Here is a 20,793-nt window from a genome sequence, read left to right as displayed (position 1 = left end):
AGGCGCACTGTCGATGAACAGGTCTGGTTTCATACATGAGGCGCACTGGACTATAAAACGCATTAAGCGAAACAAAACAGCCAGTTAAGTCAAACTTTACTCAACTCTTTCTTCTTGCTTCCTCCACTTCCGTACCATTGATTCATTCATGTTGAAATCTCTCGCAGCTGCTCTATTCTCATGTTCTACTGCGTGACTGACAGCCTTGAGTTTGAAATCCGCTTCGTCAGCATGTCTCTTAACAGGTGGCATTTTGGGGTCATGATCCACACACAATACAGTAATATTATGTTGCAGCACAGTACGTATCACTCCGCCAGGCTCCTGACTACGTAGCCGTAATGCTCCGACAATCCATCAAGCGGTGCGACTTCGTAGCTTACCAAAGTCGTACTAAAACATTTTTTGACAGATTTTTAAGCGCCGTGTATTACATAAAATCGGTTCAAGGTCAATAAGCACAACCACAATTCATACATAAGGCGCACTGTCGATTTTTGAGAGATAATTAAAGGATTTTAAGTGCGACTCATAGTCCGAAAAATACGGTACATACAATATATTTAACATATTTGTGATCATATACAAAGCCAGATATACCTGGGCTATAATTTTCAGAGGAGCTTTTCCTCCTTGCTTGGCATCAACTGTGAGTTCACTGGGTTTTCCAACAGCCAGACCACTGCTCTGTAGGCCTGGACCGTACGCCTTAACCTAGAGAAAACTATTTTAAACAAACAATTAAAAAAGGAACAAGTCAAAGATCTACTATAGCCAAAAGATCATTTACAGACTATAGCGCTGTGAAAAAATATTTGCCTCCTTTCTCATTTCGTATCTTGTTCCATATTTGTCACACTTACACGTTTCAGATCAATAAATTTTAATATTAGACAAGAATGTCTAATATTAAACGGCAGTTTTCAAGGGGAAAAAGCTATCCAAACATACTTGGTCCTATATGAAAAAGTAATTGCACCGAATTAAATAAATTCTAACAACAGCTTATCAAGTTTAAAGGCGCTTCTGCTGTTTAACACGACCTCTGCTAGTTTCCTCTTTCTGGCGCAAAGCGGGAGATAAACAAGCAAGAGAGACGGGACTTGTGGCAGAAACGCCGATCAGCTGATCATTGATCAGTTTCATGATTGAAGTAGCAGCAGGAGAGGGAGAACGAGAGAAGAAGAGGCAGCTGTGCAGCAAAGACACAGAATAACTCCAGCTTTTTGTCTTTTTTTTATTGTAGCTGAAGTACGGGACAAATCGCTTTTATTTTCAGCTCAATACAAAACGCATAATATTATGGGGCGCCGTTTGTAAACTGAAACATGCCGAAATTAACAGCAACATTTTTCCACATTTAGCTCTAAATCTTACAAAAACATGTTTTTTCGAGTCATTTTTTACAACATTTAGTAAAATATTTGTAACTTTTCATATTTAAAACAGGATTTTAAATGTTAAATCTAAATGCTAAATGTTAAATCTAAATGTTAAATGTTAAATCTAAATGCTAAATGTTAAATGTAAATATTATATTTAAATGTAAATGTTAAATGTTAAATGTAAATATTATATTTAAATGTAAATGTTAAATGTTAAATGTAAATATTATATATAAATCTAAATGTTAAATGTTAAATCTAAATGTTATATATAAATCTAAATGTTAAATGTTAAATCTAAATATTATATATAAATCTAAATGTTAAATGTTAAATCTAAATGTTAAATGTTAAATCTAAATGTTATATATAAATCTAAATGTTAAATGTTAAATCTAAATGTTACGGGAAACTAAATATTTAGCTAATATGCAAATTTATTGTACGGGTCAACGGAAATACCAAAATAAAAGCTTCAAGAAAACCTCCCGCGCTAAAGTGTGCCGGTCGCGGTCAGGTTCTGTGTTTGCGCTCCTCTTACGGTCACTTTTGACTGCCATGAGCTGCTTCGACTATTCCCTACCAGCATGTCCAGCGATTTAGCTGAAAACATTGGAAGAGCCGTTTTGTCGGCCATCCAACGATTCAGCGGTAATGCACCCTCGACCTCACAAACGCCGCAGCACTTGGTAAGTTTATTGTATAGCATTTTGGACGGGTTGATAGCAGTGTTAGCAAAACTAGCAAAGCTAAATTACTTAGCTAGTCCTCAATTATTTCATTTGGTAGGCAGCAGACAGAGATCGAACATCATACAACTCTATTTATTTATTTGGTAGGTAGGTAACAGTCGTTCTTGATGTAAATGTTTCCTTAGGAATCCAGCAATGCACCTGGACCAAGTAGACCTGCCGTCTCCACTGGGATACCATACTGCACGGTAGGCCTTCTTACACATATCATTTAGCTGACTAATTTTTGTTTTTTCTTTGGTGTAATATGTCACCTTAAATTAAATCCTGTCAAAGTAATGATTCTGATTCTACATACATTTCATCTTCTTAGGGGTCCATCACTAGCAGTGTCACATCACCACCAACAACATTCACAAGTTTTACGTCATATTTTATTACTGTTTTTGCTCTGAAGTGTCTTTTGATTGCTCACTTTCATATTTTAAAACTATTGATAAAATATTACTCTAGCTAATCTGTCACAGTACAATTGCCTCAAATTACCCATCTTTTGTTATAGAATTGTGCTCATTGAGATTTTCTGTGCCGTGTTCTAGGATGGTTACCAAGGAAGGCTTCAGATTTCCAAAGAGGAATTGGAAAATGTTCTTTCCCTGAAAACATCTTTTACTGAAGCTGCATCTATCCTTTCCATCTCCAGGCCCACTCTGTATAAGTTACTGCAAGACTATAATATCTCAGAGTCAAAATTCAATGTAATCAGTGACCATGAGTTAGATCAGATAGTGTCCCAGATAAAAACTGAACATCCAAATGTTGGAGAAGTGATGCTGATGGGTCATCTGCGTTCCAAAAACATAGTGGTTCAAAGATGGCGCGTAAGAAAGTCACTGCGGAGGGTGGACTCTGCTGGTGTTCTATCCAGGAGAAGAACTGCAGTTGCTCGGCGAGTATATTCTGTGCCTCATCCAAATTTCATATGGCACATAGATGGAAATCACAAACTGATTCGTTGGAAGTTTGTTGTTCATGGTGCAATAGATGGATACAGCAGGATGTTGATGTTTCTTCAGTGCTCCAGCAATAATCGAGCTGAGACTGTGAAAGCCCTCTTTACTGCAGCTGTTGGACAATTTGGCAGACCCCTGCATATCAGGACTGATCACGGAGGAGAGAATGCTCAGATTTGGGAGGACATGCGAGCAAGCAGGGGTGAAAGCTCTGTCTTAATGGGAAGTTCTGTGCACAACCAGAGGATTGAGCGTTTCAACCGAGACTTAAACAACAACTGTAGCCGCATTTATGCACCTATATTTTATGAATTGGAATCACTTGGTATCCTAGACTTAGAAAATGCAACAGACCTATTTTGCCTTCATTATGTGTTTCTACCACGAATCAACCGCACTTTGAAGGAATTCAAAGCTGGATATAACAATCACTCTGTTTCCACTGAAGGTAATAGAACTCCCATCCAGCTTTTTGCCTGCGGAACTCATGTGTCTCATCGTCACAACCCAGAACTTTCTACAGCAGAGGTCTCCATACCCTCCTTGTCAAACTCTGAAAGTAGGTTTGTCCCATTAAATGACAGCGATTTACAAGAGCTATATACAAGCATTCACCCTTTTGAAGAAGACAACAATAATGGTAAAACATTGTTTCAACGAACACAGCAGTATATTTTTAACAAACTTGTAAATGTGTGACCTCAACCACAGGATACCAGCGATGTTCTAAAGAGTGATGACACTTAATATTCTTAAATGCTGTACAGCAAATGCAGTTTTTGTACTACTGCAGAAGCCCCTCCCCTCTAGCAGTGATGCCTCCTGCCACATAAGGACTCAGAGTTAATGACTGACAGTGACTCATAGGCTATTCAGAAGGCTACAACCACTTTTAGTTTATGGGTAAAACCAGTTATTCAGATTGAAGTAAAGATCAAATTCACACTGTAATACAGTATAACAGTGAAAATTATCAACACGGAACAGTCAGTCTTTAAATCAATTCACAAGATTATCTACAGTATTGTTTTAATCATTGTAAAGTTGCAATAGTCTTAATAAATGTTGCTGTTAGATGTCTAAGTAATCCTGGCTTGTTCTACAAAGCATGTTTAGTATACTCTGTGCATAAACTGTTTTGAAGTGTCCTTGTTTAAAAAAGAAAAGCTTAATAAAATTGTATTACACCAGTGACTTTATTGATTTGTCGTTGAAAATACAGAGTTAGCATTTTTATAAATCTATTGAAGCTTTGAAAATTATTACATTTCAACATTAAATGCAGTCAGAATTTATTTCAACTATCTTGTATGAAGCAAAGTTACTTGAAACTACAATTAATGAACAGGATTAGAGTTAACAAACCCACCATTTTAATTTCACTTTTTTTGGAACATGTTTAGATGGTGCTGAATAAAGCTCCATTCATGAGTGCTACTAAGAAGCAGTAATGAAAAGCATCATCATCAGCCATTGTTGTTTCATTCACAAAAAGCTGAAGCTCATTTGCACATGTGTGTGCAATCGGGAGATGTTTGCTTTCATCGTGAATGAATGTTATTTTAGGAGCTGGTTGAAAACCTATGGCTGGAACCTTGCTGCTCCCGGTGGCAAAAGCCAAGATGTGACCAGGCCTCAAAGCCTTCACAAATGCCTCTTCATCCTTGGTAAGAGTCCTTTCTCCAAGTGAGTCTCTCAGCTCTTCATCTAAAAACAAAGAAAAACCACCGTTAACCTGGGGACACTAAAATAGTTAAAGCTTGAGCTAACAACTAAATGATGGCTAATGTTTTTATAAAAAATACAGAGGTTCTGTCTTTGCCTTGCTTGTCAGTTGTAAGCTATCATACATCTTTATTCCTGTTTTGTGTGCGCGCATGTGACATAAAAAGACAAAGTTTTACTTTAGTGTCCCGAATTGTTTCATGGCCAGACTACATTATGTGAATTTCTGCTTACTTTCGACACACTGGAGAAATTCCCGAAATTTGACCACCATCAGCTCCTCTCTAACTCTTCTGTTGCTCCCAAGGACAGAATAGCTTGGCCTGAGAACCCCAGCAATTAAACTGGCTGTCAGATCTTTGTCCTCCCCCGATAGGTCAAGCAGAACACGCAAACTGGGGTTCTCTCTCAGGAGTGATAAAATCTAGACAGAAAAGTTTAAATAATGGTTAAATTCCAGTTTTAAATATAAAAAGTAGCTCACTCTAAATGATTATAAAATAATGACCAATTGATACAGAAAAAAAATATAAATCTCACTCCATAGTAGGACAAGCCATCAGTTAGTTGATCAAAACAGCTTTGCCGTTGCAGAACTGCAAGGTATAGAGCTGCATTTTTCACAAACAGATCTTTATTGGCCATGGTGACTGTGAGTGGAAGACCTTCAACTTGATATCGCCATGAGTCGCAGCAGCTGACTGCTTCCTCCAAATCATGTTGAGTTGTTGCATTTACAACCTAAATATTTAAGAAAAACACTTTAAATGTTTGTTTTTTACCAGTGTACACAAATACTGCAGATGGTTCATTTTAATTGGACTCGAAACGTTTTTGTTTTGGTTTATTTGGCTGTATTTCACCAATATTTTTTTTTTTTTTAACAAAAAGGAAACAAATTGAAAATATAATACATGGAATTGCCTCTAATAACCAAAAGTGTATTTATTATATATTATAAAAGAAGACCAGAAGACTTGTGAATATAGGAAATATTACAATATTCTTGTTATAATATTGCAATTCACCTTTTTCAGATTCTCTCTTAACTCAGGGTCACCTATATCATCCGGTGTTAGGTGTACTTGAAGAATGTCTCCTGACACAATGTAGTCTACTACATGTGGAGAGAGAAAGGCAGGTGCTTCTCCACCTTGCACTATTATCGTGGACAACATCCTGCCAATGGTTCGATATACTCCATTTTGCAAGTGTAGGATGTTAAATTTCAGTGTGCATCCATTTGGTGTAGCTGAAAAATAACACACAAAAAAGTATATTCTGTACAGACCCCAAACTGATATCTTGAGATTGACAGACAAAAATGTATTACTTTTTTTTTTTTTTTTACTGTTTCAGACACACAGAACATAACAGATTTATTATCTGTAGTCATTTATTAACTTGTTAATGTTCTGTCAAACAATGTTCAGATCAGGTGGTTGTTGCGTTTGTAACATTATAAAAACGAGTGTCGTCAACAAGCCTTTAGGCCTTGAGTAAGTAAGTTAGTTTGACTGTGAAATCCTATTACCTTCAAAAGCACCACTGTCCTGAAAGATGGCCTTCACCAGTAAACGGAAAAACTCCCGCCTTGGCCCCCCAAGGTCAGCAGCATCTTCCTCTGTATCATGTTCATCGCTTGCAAATGTGACATAAAGCATCTCACAGCTTTCTGCAAACTTGGGTCTCTTGAACTGACGCAAAGCAGTCGACCACACATTGGCTCGACTGATATGGAGTTGTCTTGTTCCTGGTGTAATGACTTTCTCACTATGAGCTCTAAGAAGACCTTCAATTTCTTCTTTGCTGAGCTTCTTAAAAGACCTATATAAAAAAGGGACAATGACAAACAGATCTTGGGGAAAAATGGAAATTTGCTGTACATTTGACTCAAGTGCACAGAGTTACAACATATAATTATGTTGTGATAGTCCATATTAAATTAGTCAGAAATGAGCAATTACCTTTGTAATTGTGTAACTGCAAAAAAATGATGCAAGTAAAGATGCAAATAAAATATTCAATTATCAAAGGTTACTTTCAAATCTTACCTTGAAATATGAACTTCACTCTGTCTATCAGACTCTTCTAGGAGGCTACGCTGAATTGCCTCTTCAAGAGCTTCATCTTCCTCCAGAAAAATAGGGCTAAGTAGATAAGAGATATTAGAAATCATAAAACATGTCAGCCTTGAAGAATTTCTCACACTACATCATTAAAAAAAAAAAAAAAATTAAATGTAAATCCTAAAGTTGCAGTCATTCAGCAAAAAAAACCCCAAACATGCAAATTGGAAACTTGCATCAAAACAATATCCTAAACAACATCTAAAATGAAGGATTTCTTTAACCCCTAGACAACAGCTTACACAAATTCTGCCACATTATATGGAAACATCTGCTGTCCCTCTGCCTGTCCCTCATTTTCACTCTCTTGAATGCAGCTCTCTGTTTCCTGATGCTTGGCCTCACTTTCACCTGGTGTTGTAGACAACGCATGATGCACTGAACAAAGGAAAGAAGGTCAGCATGACTTGCTTCATAATGTTAACAGCCTTTATATATCCTTATATTAGTTTAAGTGAAAGTTGGGCACATATTCCTCCTTGGCTGTAATCACCTGTGATAATTCGTAAACATTAAAATGGTAAATGGCCTGTATTTGTATAGCACTTTTACTAGTTCCCCCTAAGGACCCCAAAGCGCTTTACACACCCAGTCATCCACCCATTCACACACTGGTGAAGGCAAGCTACAGTTGTAGCCACAGCTGCCCTGGGGCAGACTGACAGAGGCGAGGCTGCCATATCGCGCCATCGGCCCTTCTGGCCAACACCAGTAGGTGAAGTGTCTTGCCCAAGGACACAACGACCGAGACTGTCCGAGCCGGGGCTCGAACCGGCAACCTTCCGATTACAAGGCAAACTCCCAACTCTTGAGCCACGATCGCCCCAATCGGACAAATTAACGATGCTCTCATCAAACAAACCCCCCAGGAATTATTACGCACTGCAGTAACAAAATCTAACTGGTCATCGAGCTTAGAACCTCACTAGGTTTTCATTCACATCACATACCTCGTCTTCTCCGGCAGACTGGACTTTCAAAGTCACTATCAGACAGCTCTTCTGGTTCCTCCTGAGGGAAAAGAAAGCATGTTCTACATAAAATCAAATACAGTTGCACCAAATCACTGGTAACACAGAGGCACATGGCTGCACTAAAAACTGTTTACACCTGCTGAAACTGCAATATTAATTAATACAATTAATAAAATTATGTTAAGGGAACAGACTCACTTTTTAGACAATAAATATTTCTGCACTGCAATATAAAATGTTTACCTGTGCAGGTTTTTGTATCCCTGCCATTATATAGAGGCAGGTGGTGGAACAAATCGAGCCAACTTCTTGGCCACCCCAAAGAAAACTGCTAGAAACATTTGGTTTCATTAGTCGTTTACATCCTCTAATTGTACTCAAATACTCAAAAGGGAATGTCTGGCCAGTTGACAGTGCAAATGTTCTTCTGAAGATTGCTGCTATTTCTTCTCTAAGTTGTGCTTCAGACCAGTCAGATGTAAAGGAGATCTTCCCAATAAGGCCATCTTGTGCTAGTTTTGCTCGTGAATCTCCTCTCGGTATGAGAAACGTTGATGTTGAAGACAAGGGCAAGCACACAACATCTTTTGTATAGTGTTTGCAGGTCTTGTTTTTTCTCACAAAATGTGAGCGCGTAGCATGAGCTTGAGGAACTGATGGAAGAGGAACCTGAAATGAATTCAAACACAGATACAGATAGACACCTATGCATTACAATACATCCGTAAGGTTTCTGTTATCTGTTCATTAAAAACAAACAAACAAACTGTAGACTCAGACCATCTTACTATTGTCTACCCATTACACAGAAAACTGAACCTTTTGTATCTTGTAGATTAGCATTTGGTGATTGTTGGTCAAGTTGGTGATTCAGTTCCCAGGTGCTCTAATCTAGAGCTCCCAATGAGTTTATCCGACTATGACTGTGTGCGAATGTTGGACAGAAAAAGTGCTTGTATTAATCTGTGCATGTGAATGGGTAAATGAGATCTGTTGTATAAAGTGCTTTGAGCACTCAATTAGAGTAGCAAAGGCCTGCAATTAGGTCAGTGTGTATTTGGACCCTAACAAGTTTTATTTTGTTGCCCGTTTACTGAAACATATTCCAATCAAAATTATATCATGGACATGATGTGCAGACTAAGCTTTAATTTAGGGTATCCATATTAAAATGATGATGTCATTACCAATTAAGCAGATAAAAGGCCTGGAATTGATTTGAGACGTAGTGTTTGCATTTTGAAAATTTTACTGTGAACAGACAACATGCGGTCAAAGAGAACATAACAGAAAAAAGAAAATTAAGAAATTAATACAGCCACTACAGTGACCATCAAAACGATGAAAAATATTGACGTAAAATTTATTTTGCGACACCACAGAACAAATGATAGCGTATAATATGAAATGATAGATGTTTTCATATCGTCATATCGAACAGCCCTAATACAGAGGGTTCACTGCAAGGTGCAAGCCACTCATAAGCCTCAAGAATAGAAAGGCTAGAATGGACTTAACAAAAAAAAAAAAAAAAAAAAACATCTAGTAAAAGCCAGCTAAATTTTGGAAAAACATTCTTTGGACAGATAAAACCAAGATCAACCTCTACCAGAATGATGGCAAGAAAAAAGTATGGAGAAGGGTGGAACGACTCATGATCCAAAGCATACCACATCATCTGTAAAACATGGCAGAGGCAGTGTGATGGTTTGGGCGTGCATGGCTGCCAGTGGCACTGGTAGTGTTTACTGAATATGTGACACGGGACTGAAGCAGCTGAATGTGTTCAGATACATACTTGTCTGCTTAAGTCCAGCTAAAAGTAGTCACATTGATTGGGCAGCATTTAATAATAAAGATGGAAGATGACCCAAAACATACAGTCCAAGCACCCCATGACTTTAATAAAGTAAAGAAATAGAATATTCTTGAATGGCCAAGTCAGTCACTGGATTTTAACCCAATTGAGCATACATTTCAGTTGTTGAAGACTAAATTTAGGACAGAAAGGCCCACAAACAAACAGCAACTGAAAGCCAATGCAGTAAAGGCCTGGCAGAGCCTTAGTAAGGAGGAATGCCAGCATCTGGTGGTGTCCATGACTTCAAGACTTCAGGCTGTCATTGCCAACAAAGGGTTTTGAATAAAGTAATAGAAATTATCATTTTATTTTCAGTTATTTAATTTGTCTAATTACTTTAGAGCCTCTGAAATGATAGGATTGTGTTTACAAATTAATTTTTCCCTCTCACATTTTTATGCATTCATTTAGTCCAACCCACTGAATTAAAACTTAAAGTCTGCACTTCAACTGCATTGGAGTAGTTTCATTTTTAATTCATTCTGGTAATGTACAGAAGCAACATTAGAAAATGTGTCTGTATCCAACTACTTATGAACCTGACTGTATATCAAAACCAGTCAGCTAAGATAAGATAACATACCTTTATTAGTCCCACAAGGGGAAATTTCATGATAAATGAATTAAATGATATGTGTAAGAAGGCCTACCGAGCAGTATGGTATCCCAGTGGAGACGGCAGGTCTACTTGGTCCAGGTGCATTGCTGGATTCCTAAGGAAACATTTACATCAAGAACGACTGTTACCTACCTACCAAATAAATAAATAGAGTTGTATGATGTTCGATCTCTGTCTGCTGCCTACCAAATGAAATAATTGAGGACTAGCTAAGTAATTTAGCTTTGCTAGTTTTGCTAACACTGCTATCAACCCGTCCAAAATGCTATACAATAAACTTACCAAGTGCTGCGGCGTTTGTGAGGTCGAGGGTGCATTACCGCTGAATCGTTGGATGGCCGACAAAACGGCTCTTCCAATGTTTTCAGCTAAATCGCTGGACATGCTGGTAGGGAATAGTCGAAGCAGCTCATGGCAGTCAAAAGTGACCGTAAGAGGAGCGCAAACACAGAACCTGACCGCGACCGGCACACTTTAGCGCGGGAGGTTTTCTTGAAGCTTTTATTTTGGTATTTCCGTTGACCCGTACAATAAATTTGCATATTAGCTAAATATTTAGTTTCCCGTAACATTTAGATTTAACATTTAACATTTAGATTTATATATAACATTTAGATTTAACATTTAACATTTAGATTTAACATTTAACATTTAGATTTATATATAATATTTAGATTTAACATTTAACATTTAGATTTATATATAATATTTAGATTTAACATTTAACATTTAGATTTATATATAACATTTAGATTTAACATTTAACATTTAGATTTATATATAATATTTACATTTAACATTTAACATTTACATTTAAATATAATATTTACATTTAACATTTAACATTTACATTTAAATATAATATTTACATTTAACATTTAACATTTAGATTTAACATTTAGCATTTAGATTTAACATTTAAAATCCTGTTTTAAATATGAAAAGTTACAAATATTTTAGTAAATGTTGTAAAAAATGACTCGAAAAAACATGTTTTTGTAAGATTTAGAGCTAAATGTGGAAAAATGTTGCTGTTAATTTCGGCATGTTTCAGTTTACAAACGGCGCCCCATAGCCTTGCGTCTCTCCACCTCCAGTCCTTTCCCCCATCCACCTGCTGGCCTCCACCACTTGCTAATTTGACTGAATGTGTGAAAGCTCCACCATAGCCACTACCAAAGAACTGAGTTCTTTTTACACGTCTGCCAGCATCTGTCCAATCCGCCACCTTTCACTGTTTACACAGTTAGGAAAAAAAGACAACAACAACAACAACAACAACAACAAAACATTGGGCCATTTAAAAGGCAAAATGAGCATCGGCCCACCGGGCAAATGGCCGGTATACCCGATGCCCCACAGACAGACTGAGGCCCCGCCGCTATTTTTGAGTGCAAAAATGTGTGGTCTCCAGCTAATGGAAAAGGCTGATCGCACGATGTGCGCGTAGTGCTCTTTAAATAGAACAATTTGCCCCATTCTCTTCGCCCGTCATGTGGCCACATGTGGCGGGCTAGCAGGCTAGCAACATACAGGCCCGGGTTCGAGCCCTCGGCTCACTTCCCTCTGTATGTTCACCTGCTAGGGGGAGGTCCAGGCGGGCGATCTTGGAGTGAAAATTCCAAGGGATGACCCCTCGTAGCCTGGGCTTCCCCTGACTTTTTTTCTTTGCTTTGCTTTTTTTCATTTACCTGCCAGCAACAAACACACCTCCTTGTTGTCATGGCTACCAACGACCACTCTTCTTGTGCCAACAAGTCTTTGCCTGACAAAACATTATTTCCTATGTTTCCCTGGCTTTTTTGCCTTTTTTATTTCTTGTGTTTTAGACAAAAACAAAAGAAAAAGATCTACAGATTCAGGCTTTTCTTTACCTGTGGTAGTCGGGTAGAATGACGTCACTGACACTGCTTTAATATGAAAACAAACTTTCTCAAACAAAAAACAAAAACAAAAAAGGAGTGGGTCGGTGTGTCATCTTTACCGAGCACCATACATGTTTTGCTTCACATTCAAATTATTATTTTTCCTTTTCAAAAATAATTCAGAGAGAAAAAAAACAGAGAAGTCAAATATATCAAATTTGCACGAATCTTCTAGTGAAGGTGCCTCCTCCTTCTGACCTTAGGGTAACTAATTTCTCAGACAGTGACATGACAGTGCGCTGGGAAGCTGCAGCTGATGATGATGTTTCTTACCTCACTAAGTGGAGGCGACCTGAGACAGGTGGGGAAGAACTATTGGATTGTTGGGGTACATATTATGAAGTAAAAAAAATACAATATCTCAATAAACTGTTGTCCTGTGTCTTAAGGAGTATGAGATATCACTGTCTGCACTCTATGGAGATGGAGCTCAGAGTGAAGCTGTGGCCATACGCTACAGCACCTGTGAGTCACACATTTTCTGATCCTGAACGTTTGTCAAACTCAGGAGGGGAGAGCCTGAAACCATTTACCTAAGTCACATTAGCAGCAGTGTTCAGCCTAAAAAATAGACAAGTTAAAAGTCATGCATCCATATTATTTGTTTATTTATTAAATTATTTTCGAGACACTGTTAGTTGTTAGAAGCCAGTGTTTTAATGACAGGACATATATGACAGTAATGAGACAACCTAAGATATCCAAGATTAGCACAAAAACACAAATAGAATCACAGAAAGCGTGTTTCTCTCCCGTTAGTCTTTAGGCCCAGTTACCTTTTACTTTTCTGTGGTCAGTAGCCCTTCATGTCATATTCTGTCTCTATGTACAATATAGCATTACTAATACAAGAACCTATATGTAAATGAACTTCATTGTGTAATTGATGGCAGTTCTCAAAGTACTAGTCACTTAAAGGTTAAATTTCACATCGAAATTCTCATATTATATTCTATTTGAATGTTTAAAAAGAAAAATATCACAGTATTTATGCTTTCACTGAGCATATACCTGCATCAATGATGAACTCTCAAGGCTGAAAAGTCCTGGCTTTGGTCAGCCACGGTCCACGCACACGCACACGTCACCAATCCCTGACTGCTTGATCATAACAGCAATTGGGCTGCTGGGAACATGACGGGCGTTCTTCTTGATGTTAACAAGGTGCTCACCAATCTCCCTGGGAACAAACGAGATTCCTAAGACAGACCGACAAAACAGATGTTAACAACGCTTATTCTTGTGTGTGCATGCAGCCCGTTTCAGTTGCTCCTGCTTCTTTCTCCACGCTTTAGCTTTTATTACTTTCCCCCTCTGTCTTTTACTTAAGGGTTAATAAAGTATTTGGATTCTGATGAGTCTCATTGTTTAGCAAACTTCTCACTTATCAGACGGACACTCACCAATGTGAGCGTTACGCAGCATCTTCAGCAGGCAGGGCTCCTCTGGGCCTGAGGGTGTTGTAAGAGGGGCTGTCAGCTGGCTGAGGTCAAGCTCGCCTATGTCCAGTGGAATATCTGCAGCAGAGCCCGCCTTCAGTGAAGTATGTTGGCTGGAAGGCTTTCAGGCCCGTCTTTGCCACTCCAGGGTCAGAGACCTTCACCTTGTTTGGATGACAGCCTGCTCCGACATTCATCTGTGGGCACAAACACCAAAACTCAAGAGACTTTTCAGTGAGAAGAAAAGGCAAACCTTGCATGCCAGAGTGAAAGTGAGAGTGTGTGAGTGCATACTCACCCTGAATGGACTCTCAGGGATGTTAGCGTCTCCCCAGGAGACCATCACAGTGTGCTTCACAGGCTTACGTGGGGTGCAGGTGTATGTGCTGTTGCTATTATCCTTAACCTGGACATCCACAGAATTGACTTCACCATCCTGTGCAGAAGACAAGGGATTATAGTTCAATCAGATTTAACACACTGTATTTTTCGGACCATAAGGCGCACTGTCGATGAACAGGTCTGGTTTCATACATGAGGCGCACTGGACTATAAAACGCATTAAGCGAAACAAAACAGCCAGATAAGTCAAACTTTACTCAACTCTTTCTTCTTGCTTCCTCCACTTCCGTACCATTGATTCATTCATGTTGAAATCTCTCGCAGCTGCTCTATTCTCATGTTCTACTGCGTGACTGACAGCCTTGAGTTTGAAATCCGCTTCGTCAGCATGTCTCTTAACAGGTGGCATTTTGGGGTCATGATCCACACACAATACAGTAATATTATGTTGCAGCACAGTACGTATCACTCCGCCAGGCTCCTGACTACGTAGCCGTAATGCTCCGACAATCCATCAAGCGGTGCGACTTCGTAGCTTACCAAAGTCGTACTAAAACATTTTTTGACAGATTTTTAAGCGCCGTGTATTACATAAAATCGGTTCAAGGTCAATAAGCACAACCACAATTCATACATAAGGCGCACTGTCGATTTTTGAGATATAATTAAAGGATTTTAAGTGCGACTCATAGTCCGAAAAATACGGTACATACAATATATTTAACATATTTGTGATCATATACAAAGCCAGATATACCTGGGCTATAATTTTCAGAGGAGCTTTTCCTCCTTGCTTGGCATCAACTGTGAGTTCACTGGGTTTTCCAACAGCCAGACCACTGCTCTGTAGGCCTGGACCGTACGCCTTAACCTAGAGAAAACTATTTTAAACAAACAATTAAAAAAGGAACAAGTCAAAGATCTACTATAGCCAAAAGATCATTTACAGACTATAGCGCTGTGAAAAAATATTTGCCTCCTTTCTCATTTCGTATCTTATTCCATATTTGTCACACTTACACGTTTCAGATCAATAAATTTTAATATTAGACAAGAATGTCTAATATTAAACGGCAGTTTTCAAGGGGAAAAAGCTATCCAAACATACTTGGTCCTATATGAAAAAGTAATTGCACCGAATTAAATAAATTCTAACAACAGCTTATCAAGTTTAAAGGCGCTTCTGCTGTTTAACACGACCTCTGCTAGTTTCCTCTTTCTGGCGCAAAGCGGGAGATAAACAAGCAAGAGAGACGGGACTTGTGGCAGAAACGCCGATCAGCTGATCATTGATCAGTTTCATGATTGAAGTAGCAGCAGGAGAGGGAGAACGAGAGAAGAAGAGGCAGCTGTGCAGCAAAGACACAGAATAACTCCAGCTTTTTGTCTTTTTTTTATTGTAGCTGAAGTACGGGACAAATCGCTTTTATTTTCAGCTCAATACAAAACGCATAATATTAACTCTGAATACCAGAGGATTCCGTTTTTTATGGCACGGTTGGCTCTACTAACTAACCATATGAATAAAATAAAGTTCACCAGTAACATCATAGCACCCACCCAACTGTACAGAAACTCCATCATGCTAGCTAGTACACAGTACGAGTTATTGTAACTGACTGTAAAAAGTTAGCACAAGGAAAATAAACTCCACCTAAACTTGGTTTGACCCAGATAGACTGCAGGTCATAACTTCTTACCTGAAGCTCATTTCACCTGACAGTCGGACTGGCGGCCGCCTTGCGTCTCTCCACCTCCAGTCCTTTCCCCCATCCACCTGCTGGCCTCCACCACTTGCTAATTTGACTGAATGTGTGAAAGCTCCACCATAGCCACTACCAAACAACTGAGTTATTTTTACACGTCTGCCAGCATCTGTCCAATCCGCCACCTTTCACTGTTTACACAGTTAGGAAAAAAAGACAACAACAACAACAACAAAACATTGGGCCATTTAAAAGGCAAAATGAGCATCGGCCCACCGGGCAAATGGCCGGTATACCCGATGCCCCACAGACAGACTGAGCCCCCGCCGCTATTTTTGAGTGTGGTCTCCAGCTAATGGAAAAGGCTGATCGCACGATGTGCGCATAGTGCTCTTTAAATAGAACAATTTGCCCCATTCTCTTCGCCCGTCATGTGGCCACATGTGGCGGGCTAGCAGGCTAGCAACATACAGGCCCGGGTTCGAGCCCTCGGCTCACTTCCCTCTGTATGTTCACCTGCTAGGGGGAGGTCCAGGCGGGCGATCTTGGAGTGAAAATTCCAAGGGATGACCCCTCGTAGCCTGGGCTTCCCCTGACTTTTTTTCTTTGCTTTGCTTTTTTTCATTTACCTGCCAGCAACAACACACCTCCTTGTTGTCATGGCTACCAACGACCACACTTCTTGTGCCAACAAGTCATTGCCTGACAAAACATTATTTCCTATGTTTCCCTGCCTTTTTTGCCTTTTTTATTTCTTGTGTTTTAGACAAAAACAAAAGAAAAAGATCTACAGATTCAGGCTTTTCTTTACCTGTGGTAGTCGGGTAGAATGACGTCACTGACACTATTTAATATGAAAACAAACTTTCTCAAACAAAAAACAAAAACAAAAAAGGAGTGGGTCGGTGTGTCATCTTTACCGGGCACCATACATGTTTTGCTTCACATTCAAATTATTATTTTTCCTTTTCAAAAATAATTCAGAGAGAAAAAAAACAGAGAAGTCAAATATATCAAATTTGCACGAATCTTCTAGTGAAGGTGCCTCCTCCTTCTGACCTTAGGGTAACTAATTTCTCAGACAGTGACATGACAGTGCGCTGGGAAGATGCAGCTGATGATGATGTTTCTTACCTCACTAAGTGGAGGCGACCTGAGACAGGTGGGGAAGAACTATTGGATTGTTGGGGTACATATTATGAAGTAAAAAAAATACAATATCTCAATAAACTGTTGTCCTGTGTCTTAAGGAGTATGAGATATCACTGTCTGCACTCTATGGAGATGGAGCTCAGAGTGAAGCTGTGGCCATACGCTACAGCACCTGTGAGTCACACATTTTCTGATCCTGAACGTTTGTCAAACTCAGGAGGGGAGAGCCTGAAACCATTTACCTAAGTCACATTAGCAGCAGTGTTCAGCCTAAAAAATAGACAAGTTAAAAGTCATGCATCCATATTATTTGTTTATTTATTAAATTATTTTCGAGACACTGTTAGTTGTTAGAAGCCAGTGTTTTAATGACAGGACATATATGACAGTAATGAGACAACCTAAGATATCCAAGATTAGCACAAAAACACAAATAGAATCACAGAAAGCGTGTTTCTCTCCCGTTAGTCTTTAGGCCCAGTTACCTTTTACTTTTCTGTGGTCAGTAGCCCTTCATGTCATATTCTGTCTCTATGTACAATATAGCATTACTAATACAAGAACCTATATGTAAATGAACTTCATTGTGTAATTGATGGCAGTTCTCAAAGTACTAGTCACTTAAAGGTTAAATTTCACATCGAAATTCTCATATTATATTCTATTTGAATGTTTAAAAAGAAAAATATCACAGTATTTATGCTTTCACTGAGCATATACCTGCATCAATGATGAACTCTCAAGGCTGAAAAGTCCTGGCTTTGGTCAGCCACGGTCCACGCACACGCACACGTCACCAATCCCTGACTGCTTGATCATAACAGCAATTGGGCTGCTGGGAACATGACGGGCGTTCTTCTTGATGTTAACAAGGTGCTCACCAATCTCCCTGGGAACAAACGAGATTCCTAAGACAGACCGACAAAACAGATGTTAACAACGCTTATTCTTGTGTGTGCATGCAGCCCGTTTCAGTTGCTCCTGCTTCTTTCTCCACGCTTTAACTTTTATTACTTTCCCCCTCTGTCTTTTACTTAAGGGTTAATAAAGTATTTGGATTCTGATGAGTCTCATTGTTTAGCAAACTTCTCACTTATCAGACGGACACTCACCAATGTGAGCGTTACGCAGCATCTTCAGCAGGCAGGGCTCCTCTGGGCCTGAGGGTGTTGTAAGAGGGGCTGTCAGCTGGCTGAGGTCACGCTCGCCTATGTCCAGTGGAATATCTGCAGCAGAGCCCGCCTTCAGTGAAGTATGTTGGCTGGAAGGCTTTCAGGCCCGTCTTTGCCACTCCAGGGTCAGAGACCTTCACCTTGTTTGGATGACAGCCTGCTCTGATATTCATCTGTGGGCACAAACACCAAAACTCAAGAGACTTTTCAGTGAGAAGAAAAGGCAAACCTTGCATGCCAGAGTGAAAGTGAGAGTGTGTGAGTGCATACTCACCCTGAATGGACTCTCAGGGATGTTAGCGTCTCCCCAGGAGACCATCACAGTGTGCTTCACAGGCTTACGTGGGGTGCAGGTGTATGTGCTGTTGCTATTATCCTTAACCTGGACATCCACAGAATTGACTTCACCATCCTGTGCAGAAGACAAGGGATTATAGTTCAATCAGATTTAACACACTGTATTTTTCGGACCATAAGGCGCACTGTCGATGAACAGGTCTGGTTTCATACATGAGGCGCACTGGACTATAAAACGCATTAAGCGAAACAAAACAGCCAGATAAGTCAAACTTTACTCAACTCTTTCTTCTTGCTTCCTCCACTTCCGTACCATTGATTCATTCATGTTGAAATCTCTCGCAGCTGCTCTATTCTCATGTTCTACTGCGTGACTGACAGCCTTGAGTTTGAAATCCGCTTCGTCAGCATGTCTCTTAACAGGTGGCATTTTGGGGTCATGATCCACACACAATACAGTAATATTATGTTGCAGCACAGTACGTATCACTCCGCCAGGCTCCTGACTACGTAGCCGTAATGCTCCGACAATCCATCAAGCGGTGCGACTTCGTAGCTTACCAAAGTCGTACTAAAACATTTTTTGACAGATTTTTAAGCGCCGTGTATTACATAAAATCGGTTCAAGGTCAGTAAGCACAACCACAATTCATACATAAGGCGCACTGTCGATTTTTGAGAGATAATTAAAGGATTTTAAGTGCGACTCATAGTCCGAAAAATACGGTACATACAATATATTTAACATATTTGTGATCATATACAAAGCCAGATATACCTGGGCTATAATTTTCAGAGGAGCTTTTCCTCCTTGCTTGGCATCAACTGTGAGTTCACTGGGTTTTCCAACAGCCAGACCACTGCTCTGTAGGCCTGGACCGTACGCCTTAACCTAGAGAAAACTATTTTAAACAAACAATTAAAAAAGGAACAAGTCAAAGATCTACTATAGCCAAAAGATCATTTACAGACTATAGCGCTGTGAAAAAATATTTGCCTCCTTTCTGATTTCGTATCTTATTCCATATTTGTCACACTTACACGTTTCAGATCAATAAATTTTCATATTAGACAAGAATGTCTAATATTAAACGGCAGTTTTCAAGGGGAAAAAGCTATCCAAACATACTTGGTCCTATATGAAAAAGTAATTGCACCGAATTAAATAAATTCTAACAACAGCTTATCAAGTTTAAAGGCGCTTCTGCTGTTTAACACGACCTCTGCTAGTTTCCTCTTTCTGGCGCAAAGCGGGAGATAAACAAGCAAGAGAGACGGGACTTGTGGCAGAAACGCCGATCAGCTGATCATTGATCAGTTTCATGATTGAAGTAGCAGCAGGAGAGGGAGAACGAGAGAAGAAGAGGCAGCTGTGCAGCAAAGACACAGAATAACTCCAGCTTTTTGTCTTTTTTTTATTGTAGCTGAAGTATGGGACAAATCGCTTTTATTTTCAGCTCAATACAAAACGCATAATATTAACTCTGAATACCAGAGGATTCCGTTTTTTATGGCACGGTTGGCTCTACTAACTAACCATATGAATAAAATAAAGTTCACCAGTAACATCATAGCACCCACCCAACTGTACAGAAACTCCATCATGCTAGCTAGTACACAGTACGAGTTATTGTAACTGACTGTAAAAAGTTAGCACAAGGAAAATAAACTCCACCTAAACTTGGTTTGACCCAGATAGACTGCAGGTCATAACTTCTTACCTGAAGCTCATTTCACCTGACAGTCGGACTGGCGGCCGCCTTGCGTCTCTCCACCTCCAGTCCTTTCCCCCATCCACCTGCTGGCCTCCACCACTTGCTAATTTGACTGAATGTGTGAAAGCTCCACCATAGCCACTACCAAACAACTGAGTTCTTTTTACACGTCTGCCAGCATCTGTCCAATCCGCCACCTTTCACTGTTTACACAGTTAGGAAAAAAAGACAACAACAACAACAAAACATTGGGCCATTTAAAAGGCAAAATGAGCATCGGCCCACCGGGCAAATGGCCGGTATACCCGATGCCCCACAGACAGACTGAGGCCCCGCCGCTATTTTTGAGTGCAAAAATGTGTGGTCTCCAGCTAATGGAAAAGGCTGATCGCGTAGTGCTCTTTAAATAGAACAATTTGCCCCATTCTCTTCGCCCGTCATGTGGCCACATGTGGCGGGCTAGCAGGCTAGCAACATACAGGCCCGGGTTCGAGCCCTCGGCTCACTTCCCTCTGTATGTTCACCTGCTAGGGGGAGGTCCAGGCGGGCGATCTTGGAGTGAAAATTCCAAGGGATGACCCCTCGTAGCCTGGGCTTCCCCTGACTTTTTTTCTTTGCTTTGCTTTTTTTCATTTACCTGCCAGCAA

At 39.7% G+C, this 20,793-nt stretch overlaps 1 protein-coding gene and 1 long non-coding RNA gene across 2 annotated transcripts in view; both read right to left on the bottom strand.

Annotated features, from left to right (window-relative positions):
* LOC145419609 (uncharacterized) overlaps positions 1-20,793 on the bottom strand; it is a 239,184-nt gene that overhangs the window by 183,527 nt on the left and 34,864 nt on the right. The gene's annotated exons all lie outside the window — the stretch shown is intronic.
* On the bottom strand, positions 3,574-11,138 carry LOC113025419 (uncharacterized). Its single transcript, XM_026173134.2, has 11 exons — positions 10,681-11,138; positions 10,430-10,492; positions 8,162-8,587; positions 7,895-7,955; positions 7,187-7,322; positions 6,870-6,965; positions 6,350-6,642; positions 5,844-6,067; positions 5,356-5,556; positions 5,050-5,239; positions 3,574-4,797 (listed from the first exon to the last, which is right to left on the bottom strand). Exons 1-11 carry the CDS (start codon positions 10,780-10,782, stop codon positions 4,490-4,492), a joined length of 2,100 nt encoding a protein of 699 aa, XP_026028919.1. The 5' UTR covers positions 10,783-11,138; the 3' UTR covers positions 3,574-4,489.

Source organism: Astatotilapia calliptera, chromosome 13, assembly GCF_964374335.1.
Source record: "Astatotilapia calliptera chromosome 13, fAstCal68.1, whole genome shotgun sequence".
Classification (NCBI taxonomy): domain Eukaryota; kingdom Metazoa; phylum Chordata; class Actinopteri; order Cichliformes; family Cichlidae; genus Astatotilapia; species Astatotilapia calliptera.
Note: the sequence above shows the minus strand (reverse complement) of the source record. Positions and strands in the feature narration are given on the sequence as shown.